The following is a 13,373-nucleotide window of genomic DNA, read 5'->3' as shown; positions in this document are numbered from 1 at the left end:
AAACTGAACCCACCCAACCATCCATCCACCCATGATTACATAACTATTCATTAATTAATTCAGCAAAAAGGGGAGATGAAAAATTTAGGAGACAGCAGGGTGACCTTTTGGGAGAGGAGTTTCCAAGCTCTTTGAAAAATACAGTGGTCCCTAGGTGGGAGTCTGTGAGGTCCAGTGTGCCCGGTACCTCTGAGTAGCTGTACAGAGGCACAAAGGACTGGGGTGGAGGGTGTACGGAGTGGACTGATGGAAGAGAAGAGCCGGGAGGTCAGACCAGGGTTAGCAATACACGCCATGTAGTAAATACCTCAGGCTTTGTGGACTGCAGGATCTCTGTCAGATACTCAGTTCTACCTCTGTCATTTAAGAGTCACCATATAGACAAAAATGTGAGTATGGCTATGCTCCAATAAAACCTTATTTACAGAAACAAGAATGGCAGGCCATATTTGGTCTGGAAGATAATACTTGCTGACCCCAGTTGTAAGCTAAATGAGAACTCTGGATTTCATTTTAAGAGAGACAGGAGAGTTTAAAGCAGAACAGTGGTACAGTCTAAGCTATGCCTTACATACCCCCCTCCACTGACCTATGTTTTAAAAACTCACCATTGTTGCTATCGAAAGAATGGACCATGTAGGGATAAGGACAAAGTAGTTAGCAGACAAATATGTTATTCCAGGCAACAGATGCTGATGGCTTGGACCAAGGTAAAGGTAACTGAGGTGGGAAGAGGGAAGGCAGAGTCTGCATGTTGTTGATGTGATTTCACAATGGATCAAATGGAGCAGGAGAAAAAGAAAGACTCGAAGGATGACTCTAAGGTCTGGGACATGATTGACAGAAGGACTGGAGCTGTAGTTGATGGAGAAAAAGTTGGATGAGAAGCAAAGTTTGAGGAGTCTGAATGATGTAAGAGTTGGACATCCAGTGGACATGGTAAGCAGGCAGGCGGATGAGAAAGCTAGAGTTGTGGGTATTGGGGTGGGGTGCAGAGTCAGAATCACTATTCTGAGCAGTACTCATTAAAGCAAGTCATAAGCTAGGGGGCTGGATGTGGTCACCTAAGAAATGATCAGGCACCAGCATAAGGTGTCACATAGCAACACAGAAAACTGTACACCAGGGCACATAGCTCACAGCCTGCCCAGCAGCTGAAAATCCCCAGCAGAAGGAAGAAGTGGTGGGCCTGTATCAGTGGGCTCAGAGGTCAGTTCCACGACCCTAGCTGTGTGTCGACGTGGATGTGCAAAGGGGAGTGAAGTGCTCACACTCACCTCTGTGCCTTGTGTTCTGGTCTGTGTACAACTGAATATGGAAAGCAGGGACAAACTGCAACCCAAACACATGGCTGTGGGGGATTGAAGAGGGCACCCCCAAAAGACATGCACATGTCCTACCTCCCACAACCTCTCAACCTGGTCTGATCTGGAAAAGGGGTTGATGTAGATGTAACTAAGACACTCAAGAGGAGGCATCCTGGACATTTGGGGGCTCCCAAACCCAGTGCCAAGTGTCCTCATAAAGGACACACAGAAGGAAGAGATGGCCACATGAAGACATGGACAGAGGCTGGGGGGATGCCACCACAGCAAAGGAGACGGCTGAAGAGGCAGGGAAGGATGTGTCCTAAAGCCGCTGGAGAGCCAGAGGCCCCGCTCACACCATGCCTGCCGACTTCCGGTTTCTAGAATTGTGAGAGAATCATTTTGGTGGACTTAATGCTACCAGGTCTGCAGCTATCTGTTACAGTGGCAACAGGAAACTAATGCAATGGCTGTACAAGTTCAGAGTCCTCACACGCATAAGGATGCTATTTAAAAAGTGATTGAAGAACAAAATGATAAAAGTTAGCATAACTTTAAAACTCTAAGAGCATTCAATTTGAGGTGATAAAAGCCTCTAACAAGGACATTCAGCAATGCAACCACCAGATTAAAAATAGAAGCCAAAGTACAGACACCTGACTACTAATGTGTCGATGTCATGAATCTAAGCATACAGATAAACAGAGAGGCCCGGAGCGCTGCCTGTGTGCCTCCCAGTGTCTGTGTGGGTGGGTGGTTGGGAGCTAGCACAGGAAATGGGGAGGGGTACGGAGCAGAGAGGAGGCTTTGTGAGTGTGCCTCTTTTATCACTGTGGGTGCCTTGTGGTTTCCTGGCCAGGCCCTCTCCCCTCTTGTTTCAGGGACTGTTCTCACAGCGGTGTGATTCCATCCATCCTTACTACTCTAGCTTTCTTTCAGAAGTGACAAGTCCCTGAGACAGGCTGCCCACCCGTCCTGTCCTCTTGCACCCCAACCTTGAGGCTCACCTCAGCAGATCTGAAGGAGGACACAGGGCCTACTCTGGAAACACAGCAGCTGAGCCAGGGGCCTGAGGACCACAGCGCATAGTGAGCAGGGCTGCCGTAACACGTTACCGTAAGAAGTGTGGAGCCCAAATACGGCGAATGCGCAAATTTAAAACTGTATTACAGAAAAAGATACATTGCCATGAATTCCCCACAAAAAGCTGTCCTTCTCTTTGAACGCACTTATCCCTCTGTTCTTGCCACTTCCTGCAACAGTTCTGGAAGTGATTTTTTGTGAATGTCTTTAGTTGTATGGTTGTGGCTGCTCTATGTCCTGAACTGATTCAAAATGTTTACCTTTCATGGCCATTTTGAGTTTGGGGAAGAGCCAGGAGTTGCACAGCGCCAGATTAGTGAACAAGGTGGATGAGGACGCACTGTCATGTTTTTTTTTAATTGAGTTTACTGGTACATTTTAGGTACACAGTACAGTTACATTCATCATTGGGATCTTGTACCTTTACATGACAGGTCTTGGTTCTCATTTTTTCCCCTTGTCCCTGCCCTCCCTTCACCCCCTCCTCCCTTCCCCATTTACAAACACTTTATTTCCAATTTTTAATTTTCTCATATTTTTTCTTTTCCCTTATTCCCTTTCCCCTACCCATCCCACTTTCCCTACACCTTTAGCCCTTTTCTTCCTATTTCACATTGTTAATTACCTCATTAGGATCTTGAGTACTATTATAGTTTTTCACAGCAGAGAAACTATTCGGTATTTACACATGTGTGACTTATTTATTTCACTTAGGAGTATATCCTCAAAATGTATCCATTTTCCTGAGAATGAATCTAATTTCTCATTCTTTATGGCTGTGTAGTATTCCATTTTATAGAAAAACCACATCTTCATTATCCAGTTTCCAACAAATGGGCTGTTTCCAAGTTTTAGCTATTACAAACTGTGCTGCTATAAACATAGGTGAGCATATATTACTGTGGTATGATTCATTTAATTCTTTTGGAAAGATACCCAGCAGAGGGATGGCTGGGTCAAATGGAACCTCTAGTCCCAGCTCTTTGAGGTATCTCCATATTGATTTGGCAGCACTCAGTGTAAGTATTTTGAATTAATTCAGGACACCAAGGCAGCCACAAAAAGACGCTCACAAAAGAAGTCTTCCTGAACTGCTTTGGAAAGTGACAAGAAAAATGGGATAAATGTGTTAAAATGAGAAGGAGCATTTTGGGGTGCAATTACTAGAAATGTGTCTTTTACTGTAATAAATGTTTACAATTTTTAATTTAAACATCCACTGTATTCCTTGATCATACCTCATAGCCAGGACAGCCTAAACACTTCTTTCTCTTATTTAGGAAGCTTGTCTGAGATCAGGGTGTCAGTCCTAGTGAGGGTCCACTCTGACTCACCGATGGTGTCTCCTGGCTGTGTCCTCTCATGGCTGAGAGAGGAGAAAGTATTCTGGTCTCCCTCTTTTTATAAGGGCACTAATGCTGTTAGGCGCCCCCACTCTCGCTGCCTCATCTGAAACTAATTACCTCCTGTCTCAGCCTGTTCCTGCTGTTATAACAAAATGCTTTAGATTAGGTAACTGTAAGCATGAGAAATTTATTGCTCACAGTACTAGAAGCTGAGAGACCTAAGATTAAGGCACCAGAAGGTTCAGGTTCCAGTGTGGAGCCTTCTTGCTGCGTCTTCACATGGCAGAAGGGAAGGGGCAGCGTGTTCCTTCCAACCTCTTCCTAAGATGCCAATCTCACTCCTGAGACTACAGCCTTCACGGCCTAATCGCTTCTCAGCACTGCCACACTGGGTACTAGACACCAACATAAGTATACCATAGCACCTACCAAAGGCCTCCCATGCAGATTCCATCACACTGGAGGTTAGGGATTCAACAAATAAATGGGGGTTCATAAATATTCAGCCCATAATACCCTGTGTCTGGTTAATAAGCTCACAGCTAACTGGAGTGAATGTCTGATGGTACAGGGAAGTTCAGGACCAGCGGGTCACAATACATACATTTTTGTCTCTCCAGGAATTCACTGTGTGGCCACTGAAGGGGACAGAAATGCATATAAGCCTGCATGAAATGGGTTGCATTTGGGTCCTGAACTCTGCTTTCTACATGTGCCAGGCAAGCAGCACCCAGGGCCACCCTTGCAGCCTGGAGACCCTGCTGTGGGTGGAGAGAAGTACAGGGACAGTGTGCAAAGCACACAGGATGGCTTCAGTTCCTGCCCCTCCTGATGATGAAAGTAAGGATTCAGAGTGTGGTGCTGCTTCAGGATAAGACAAGGGTGCACCCTGAAAGCAGTTTTTCTGCCCAGGAGAGGCTGGCTGAGGGAGAAGGCTTAGCCCGTGGGGTCCTGTGGGCAGCTCTGACCACATCATATCACGGACAAATGCCCACATTTTGCTTAATGCCCTCCTGTGTGGAACGCAGCCACTCCAACGATGGGCAGAGATGAGAACCTGCAGAGCATTGGGCAACCAGAGGCAGGCCAGTTGGTTTCTGTGCCAGCAGGGAGATCGGAGGCCACGGCACCAAGAAGTAGGTGGCCATAGACTCTTGGAGTCGTCAGGGCACTGGACAATGTACATAAAAGGGACTGAGACAAACTGGAACATACAGTCACTCAACCCAAAGAGAGTGAGAGAGAAACAGCAGGAGCACAGGAGGGGAGGCAGAGAGAAGGAAGACACAGAGGAGACGCTTTGTATGGGCACATCTGGGCGATGCTCTGCCAGTTGTTTTGAAAGTGTCATCTAAATCCCTTTCCCAGACAAGCAAATTAGCATGTTAGAGGAAAATATAATGCTACAAGCTTTGCTCAGAGCTTCAGAGCACCCAAACAATTCCTTGTGAATATCAAACAAAGGGGAAGTGGAAAACCAAGAAGAGCAAAGTACATTTAGCACACTGCTCAAGTCTCTGCAGTGCCTGCCTAGTTTTGCTAGGTCCTAGGCATCAGAGCTAGTGATCATTTCCATAGCTTTTAACAGCCAGACAAAGCACACCATGAAGACAGTGTGCTTGCATAGAAAGAAGGTGAGCAGAAAGGTAAAGACAGGAGCTCAGTGAGGAAGCACGGAGTGACTACCTTTCAAAAGTGTGCTACCACGTGGGCTATGCCAGGGTGAGGCTGTGTTGCTTCCATTTGCTCAGACACACAGCCAGTGAGGCAAGGGGTGAGGATTTCAGGAAAACCCATGAAAGGTTTGGATCAAACTTCTGTGTGAAGAGCTCTCCCAGGATCTATTTCTTCCCATCAGACTACTGGCCTCAGTGTGTGAAGGTTCATTCATCAGGGTGAGTCAGTGTCAGTTGCTCCTTTGGTCAGGAAGCTGTGGGAAAGGAGGATGCTCACCTGTATTTGGGGTACATGCTGATGCCTCCCAGCCACAGCCACCATGGTGCCAGCCACGGGGGCACCCAAACCAATACTTGTGGAATAGAAGAAGGAATGACTTCAGTCTGGTTCCTCAATGATCTCATCCACAGCCACAGCTATCACCGTCATCTAGAGGCTGGCCACGCTCAGATGCCTGTGCCCAGACTGGTTCTCTCCCCAAAGCTACACAACCAACAACTTACTCAGATTTTCCACGTGAAAATGCTAAAAGTGCCTCTAGTGCATTCATTGGTCTAAAACTGAATGTGTGAACTCCCCACGCCTACTTTCTCCCCCAGTGTTCTTCAGCTTAGGGAATGCGGCCCTGTGTACCTGAGCCAGGGCTGCCATTCTCGACACCTCCCTCTTCCTCATTCCTGTGCCAACTCCCATCCATCACCAGAGCCTTCCGCTCCCATCGCCCACACTGTCTGCACTACAATCCCTTTTCTCCATCGAATGCAGACTCTGCTGGAGGCTCGCCTGGGTTCCAGAACGAAACCTGTCCTTCCTAGCAATTTCTTTAGCCCCTCCACATTCGTTTCCTTATCTATACAGTGGAGATGATCACATTGTGTACTTCACAGGATCCTTCGGATAAGTTGATGAGATTACGCATATGAGGTGCTTTCAAAAGTGCCAGCTGGGGCCGGGGCCTTAGCTCAGTAGTGCCGCCGCCTGCCGCGTAAGCACAAGGAGCAGAGTTTGATCCCCAGTACCAAAAAAAAAGTGCCAGCTGCTACCGGTACATCACCATCACCTCTACGACCATCAGCAAAATCACTGACACCATCGCTATGACCACCAGCACTGTCCTCGCATTTCACCAACACTGCCGCCGCCTTTAGAATCACCTTCGTTACCACCATTGTCACCAGCATCGCCTCCACCGTCACTCCTCCCACGATGACCATCACCATCTCCACGCCATGATCCCAGTTACCATTCCTCATCTCGTGGTGCAACGACCACCTAACCTCAGCCCACACCCAGCCATGCTTTCCTCTATTTTCCACTATGTAATCGGAATGATTTTCAAAAAACACAGTCTCGCATCACTCACACATTTAAATTATATCAGTGGTTTCCCAGAGGAAAGACCAAGATTATTAACATGGTTTAAGGAGTCAGCCTTGGGGAAATCTGAGCCTCACACCTGCCAAGTGCCTTTGTACTTCAGGACTGTCACATATGGCGTTCTGCCTGCTGGTGACGGTTCGCTCTGGCCCACTCTCCTTTCTTTCCCATCATGATCAAAACTTGTGTGCAGGGTCTGTTATTCTCACTGTCTCCGCTCTCTGGCCCACTGAACACTGGTCGCTGTCCCCACCCCTCCACTGAGCCGGCCTAGCAGAGTCATCCATGGTCCTGTCCAGGAAGGCAGTGAGCCTGGGCCTTATCTCACTGGACTTCTCTGAGCATGTGACACCGCCAATCGCTCTTTCCTTGGGCCCCTCTGCTGTGACTCTCCTGACGCTGCTCTCTTGGTCCTCTTCATCTTTCTGTGATTCTTGGTTCCCCTTCATTGGTCACTTTTTCTCTGTCAGCCCTTTGGAAGTTGTTTCCTCCAGATTGCCTTCTTTTTGACTCATCCTTTTTTGGATGATCTTGTCATCCTTGCATGACCCTGGCATGGGGACCACTTTATGATGATGCCTGAAACCTTGGCCCTAGGTCCTTCTGTCCTCTAAGCTTCAAGCCCTGATTCCTCCATGGAGAAGTCTCAAAAACTCTTCAAACGCAATAAAGCAGAAATCTCCGAATGCCCTTCCTTTCTCAACAAGTGGCGCCCACACCCATTCAGTTGCTCAAGCAAAAGCCTGAGTCATCTTGTCTCCTTCATTTATTTTCCTTCCTATGTCCAGTTAATCACCAATTTCTACTGATTCTGCCTCCTTAGATGAACTCAAAATCTGTTATCTTTGTTTTCAACTATACTCCTTTAGATCCTCATCACTTCCCTCCCGTGGGATGGCTACACTTCCTAACCCATCTCCCACTCACTTGGTTCTGATTTTCTGATTTGCTGGAAGGGTTGGGGGGGAAGAACTAGTGATCCAACTTTAATAGAAATGGTTCTTATACGGGCTGAAGGTGTGGGAAAAGTGGGAAGGGTAGGGGAAAGCTAATAAGGGAAAAGAAAAAAATATGAGAAAATGAAAAAATGGAAATGAAGTGTTTGTAAAGGGTGAGGGGAGGAGGGGTGAAGGGAGGGCAGGGACAAGGGGAAAAAATGAGAACCAAGACCTGTCATGTGAAGGTACAAGATCCCAATAATGAATGTAACTGTACTGTATACCTAAAGTGTACCAATGAACTCAATGAGGAAAAATAAAAACAGAGAAATGGTCCTTTAGGAAAAGGCTTATGCTAGGGTTGGGGCTCTAACTCACCAGTGGAGCATTTGCCTAATATGTATGTGCAAGGCCCTGGGTTCGACCCCAGCACCACTACCACAACAAAAGAAAGAAGTGAGGGAGAGAGGAATGAAGGGAGGGAAGGAGGGAGGGAGAGAGGGAGGGAGGAATGGAGGGAGGGAAGAAAGAAGAAAAAAGAAAGAGGAAATAAGAAAGAAAAAGGGGAGAGGGAAAGGGAGAGAGAAAGAGCTAGAGCGAGCGAGAGAGAGAGAGAGTGGAAGAGGGAAGGGCAGAGAGAGAGAGAGAGAGAGATCTGTGGCTATGTCTTAGAGAATCGCTAGACACATCAACCTATTAAAGGTCCTGAGAAGTTTTGCTGTAGAATCATTTCCCAAACTTCTTTGAGTATAAAATCCACTCTCCAGGGTACATTTCTTAACATCTTGCAGAACACCACATGCTATTTTAGAACACAAATGTGATCATCTTACTTCTCAGTTTGGAAATGAGACAGATGACACCAAAAGAAGACCATTTGAACTTGCCTCTCTGGGCACTTAACAATCCTTGGAGATTCCTGGGCAGGGTAAGGACCCTAATCAAGAACTTGCGGTTAGTAGTCAAGACCCTCCTGTGCACTATGTATGTCTCAATTTCATCTCCTCACAGCAAGGCTGCAGCTGAGCCTGCTCCCCACAGAGGAGGCTGAAACCCAGACAGGTGAAGCAGTTAGGGCCGAGGTCACACTGCCAGTTAAAGTGCATCAGCATTTGGCTGAAAGCCTGGGTGGCTTCTGTAAGCTGCCTGTAGCAAGCGGGTGACATTAGAAGAGGACAGTCCATCTGCAGGAGGTGTCAAAAGCAGGAAACTCAGAAGGCTTGGATGTACATTCCTTTCTTTTGTCCTTCACCTTGGTCCTGCCCCTCTCCAGACGGGCCCAAGCACTTGTAGACATTCCTCCTAAGCCTAGGTCCTACTGCCCTTCTGGTAGGCCTGTGCTAATCTTACCCTTAAACCCTCATCAGGCACTGCCTAAACTCCAGGAAATCTCTCCCTTGATTAAAAACTATGCACTGTTCCCCAGTGCCTGCCCAACTCCAAGCTTCTCATCCTGGTATTCTAGGCCCTCCACTATCTGCTGTCAACTTTCTGTTTTGATCTGACTTAGATACTTTTCCTTGTTCCAGTCAAACCTGAGAATGCACTGTTAAGTAGCCTCCTGGCCTTTGTTCATGTTGCTTTCTCCTCTTGGAAAAGCCTTTCTAATCTGTGTTGCCACTTTATTTTTATTTTTTGGTACCGGGGATCAAACTCGGGACCTTGTGCTTTTGAGGCAGGTGGTGGAACCACTCAGCTAAATCCCCAGCCCACTGTGTTGCCGCTTTAAATCTTACCTGTCCTTCGAGGCCCATCTCACCACCAACACCATGGAACACGTCCTAAGCAGAAGCACCAGATATTCTCTGACTTTTAGCACAGAAGGGCAATAAAATGACCCCCAAAATTGGAACTCAGGTTAACTTCTGAAAAATAAGCTAGTGAGGCTCGGAGCCAATGGCACCAGCACTTGCAGAAGACTTAAGAAGTGGACAGTTCCAGAGAGGTGAAAGCCCCAACTAGAAAGAGGAGGCCTGGACTCACTCCCAGGGCACACAAACACTTCCCTGTCAGAAACCATATCACGATCAAATCCATTACAGGAAAGAGAAGGCATCAACCAAGCCCTGATCAGCGGTGGCCACTGACTGACAGTGAGCTCACCAGGCACAGTCGGCGCTGGGGTCAAGGCAGAGCGTGCTGAGCCACTCTGGTTGTGTAGGGACCCCGACTCTGAGGGCAGTGGAAGGGCTGGCAGTGACATGGTGACAGTTAATCCAGCTGTCTCAGACCTGAGTCGTTTGCCCCACAGTTCCCCACTACTCCCTCTGTCCAAATGACAAACTCTCCAAGCAGCCTTCTCAGGGTAAAATTCACTTTCTCTTCCACCATCACTTTCCCCACCCAGAGGGCTGGGCAGAGAGGATGGCCGTACTCTCGTCGCACAGTGACTCCTTAGGCTCCAGATAGTAGTTGTTGGACAATTTGGGAGGATCTCATTTGTTTGGGTCCTTCGTATATTTGAACTGTTCATCCTCTGTCCCAGGAACAGCTGGCAAAAATTTTGCAGCTTATTAAAATCAGTCAGTTAATGGGAACTCCGCTTCTGGTGATAATCTTGCACAGATGCGGTGAAGACGGACTGGCTTTCTGGGATCTAGGCGCCCGATGAAGGTTGGCACCTGTATCTGCAGAACAGATTCTGAGACCAGAGGTGGGCAGGAGCCACCTGTTTACACCTCCCTGACCTGGGGCATCTCTGGGTCATTATCATCCTCTAAATGCCCCACCGGCTCCCTCTAAGTGACCAGCACAAACCTTATAGCATTTTGTTCTATTTTTTTAATGCAAACACTTGCATGCGCCTCTAGTTCCAGAGTTAAACTTGAAGACTTGCAGAGCCTCAAATGTCACCAGTGCTCACTGCATTGGAAGGAATGGGATTAAAGACCAAGTGAATGATCAGGGATTCAGAGGAAGGCCCCAACGCACCTGTCAGACCCCTAAAATGCAGGGTGCGCACACCTGGGAAGCGGGCTGGTGGTGCACACTGAGAAGCACCCCTCCTGACGCCAACTGCCCCTCCCAGAGTGGCACAGGTGAGCCCACTGGGCTGAAGGAAGGCTGCTCATCCACCCAGGGAGGATAGGAGGCACAAAGGGAGCAAATGGAGGCTGCCACCTACCTGGATCTCCGTCTGGACGGTGCATTTGACCAGTTTGAAGTTCTTCCCCGGGTTGAAGCTGTTGCTGTAGAAGCAGACCTTGAGGATGCGCACGTCTCCCTTCTCCACATCGACCGGCACCACCACCATGGGCTCTGGGAGGGCCTCAGGGCGGCGTAAAGTGCCCACCTTTACTCGGCTCAGGGGCTCAGACACCCCGGACATCCTCTCAGACCGCAGCTAGGACCAGAACATCGCAGTCCTGTGGAGACAACAGGGACAGCTGTGAAGTGAGTTTCTACAGGCCCCAAGAGAAGGTGCGAATGTCACATTCCTTGATTCCTGCAAACCTCCCTTAAAGGCATCTGTTCTCTTGCCTGGGGAGGCTGCAGTGCACTGAAGCAGGTGGCATAAACATCCGGGTATAAAATGCAGCCTTGGATCTCCCAGCATGCATGCTGTTTCTTCTGGACACCTCCCGGCCTTCCTCCTGCACTGGCTCCCAAGCAAGTTGCCCTCAGTTGTGAAAGGAGGCAGCCCCGGCAAGATTCCAAGGCACAGCAGAGCAGAAAAGGCAAGGGATGAGACAGGAGAACATAGCAGGAGAGAAAGAGAGACTGGGGCGGGGTTAGCTGTGGAGAAGCAGAGTGGAGAATAGGTAGCCTCAAGGAATTAGAAGACAGAAGGCAAGGAAGGCCCTGGAGGGGGTCCAGGCTCTCAGGAGATGACAGATCTGTCTGTCCAGCCTCTGCTACAGCCAGAGCTTTCAGGGTAGGAGGCTTGGGTTCCACAGGAGCTCGACCACACGCTCAGGACAACTGCTGCTGGCCACCACTGCCCAGTGTGGGTGGGAGGGGCTGGGCCAGGTCCCTGGAAGACTCAGGCCAGCTGGCTTGCTGCAGATGAACACTGGAAGAAGCTCAGGAATTTGAACCTCAGCAACACTGCTCCTGGCCTCTGAATCCATCAAGACTCATGAGGGTTTACTTCCTGTGGCTACAAAGCAGGAAGTCAAGACTCACGAGAGTTTACTTCCTGTGGCTACAAAGCATCACTACAAAAGAAGTGATGAAAGTTCTAGCTGTGGGCTGGTGGAGTCACCCAGGGCTCCAACAGGGTTACCCAGGAAACTTTCAGGGCCACTTGTTTGTGATGAGGCCTGGACCTGGTACATCACAGAACTCCTGGGGTTTTACTAACATTAAGCTGGGCTGGAGGCTGCTGCTCTAGAATGACCTCAGCTCTCATCCTGAAACCCACCCATGCGGAAAGTGGATGGAGCCTGCTTCTCGGCAGAGACAGCAGTTTTAGGGGAAATTCCTAAACCAAGTGTTGGAGACAAAACAATGGAATTGGCAATGTTCAAACACAAGTATGAAATCAAATATTTGTAAAACGGGTGCACAGCCTAAATCCACTGATCCATACAGTGCCAAGACACTAAGAAAAGAAGATGAAGACCACTCACTAGCTTTCAGGAACCATTGGTTTGGTTTGGTTTGGTTTTTAAAGTAAACGTGTATTATGAAGGTGCAAAAGAGATGCTGTAAGGACAAAGGGAGGAGCAAGGCAAGTTAGGCCAAAAAGGGGAAAGAAAACGGGAAGCCCCAGGCTCAGATTTCACAAAGGCAGCCACAGCTTGTGACAAATCTAATGGAGAGAGAAATCTGCACTCATGTAGAGACTAATATGAACATAATCATCACCGTACGTACATACATAGAGTATATCTATTACCATGGAGACACATATATTCTAGAAGTATATCCGGATCTTTACACCCATCAATCCCCAAGTACCCCTGCCATTTTTCATGTCCTGGGGGCCAGTGCTGTACTATGCAGTGGGAAGGCACTGCAGTTCCTTTTCACCTTATTTGTGACAACCAGAAATCCAAGGGAAATCATTCGAGAGGCTGGACTAGAAAACAGTGCCAGGAGAGGGAGAGAGGCGTGATGGGGAAGGGAAGAAAAAAAAAAAAAAGGAGCTATTCATTGAGGGGGATCTTGGAAACCCGTTTGGTCCTGCGGGGGACACAAGCCTGGACAGGACTCCTTCCCCTCCAGACAGTGAGGGTCTGGCCTACTTCTACGCCACTTCTTGCAGCCATTGTTCCCAGCTTTCCCAGCCAGTTCTGCACAAAGGAGAACGGAGAAGGCCCTGAAGGGCAGAGATGCAGAGCTGGCAGCTGGCAGCTGAGGGAGAACACGGAGGGCGTGGAGATGAGAGAAAAGACTCCGGCCCTATAGAGCACACACTGCAGTTGGGATATGAAACTATGTACAAGAAACTATAAAGGACTGGGTAGGTGCCACTCACACAGCTGGTTCCAGCTTCAGGTCTGGGTGTCTTTTGGGCCAGTCAGTGGTCCTGGGCACCTATATGTACGAGCTAATATGCAGACAGGACCTTCAGGGGGAAGACTTGTGACACAGGCGTCTGGGGGAGGAAGGAAGTGCAGAGGAGTATGCTGTCTGTCCCCAGGGGCTAGACTGCTCACAACGGACTGAATATGTCTATACCCTAAGATCTCTATCTAAAG

General features: G+C 48.5%; 1 protein-coding gene across 2 annotated transcripts in view; it reads right to left on the bottom strand.

The window, feature by feature from the left end:
• Ptk2b (protein tyrosine kinase 2 beta) overlaps nucleotides 1-13,373 on the bottom strand; it is a 129,031-nt gene that overhangs the window by 46,177 nt on the left and 69,481 nt on the right. For both annotated transcript variants that reach the window (XM_010623523.3, XM_010623532.3), the window contains one exon: nucleotides 10,853-11,093. In XM_010623523.3, coding sequence (XP_010621825.1) covers nucleotides 10,853-11,056 — 204 coding nt within the window. In that variant the 5' untranslated portion in view covers nucleotides 11,057-11,093. The remainder of the gene's footprint in view (nucleotides 1-10,852; nucleotides 11,094-13,373) is intronic.

Source organism: Fukomys damarensis, unplaced genomic scaffold (genome assembly GCF_012274545.1).
Source record: "Fukomys damarensis isolate Sample0158 unplaced genomic scaffold, DMR_v1.0_HiC HiC_scaffold_18, whole genome shotgun sequence".
NCBI classification, from domain to species: Eukaryota; Metazoa; Chordata; class Mammalia; order Rodentia; family Bathyergidae; genus Fukomys; species Fukomys damarensis.
Note: the sequence above shows the minus strand (reverse complement) of the source record. Positions and strands in the feature narration are given on the sequence as shown.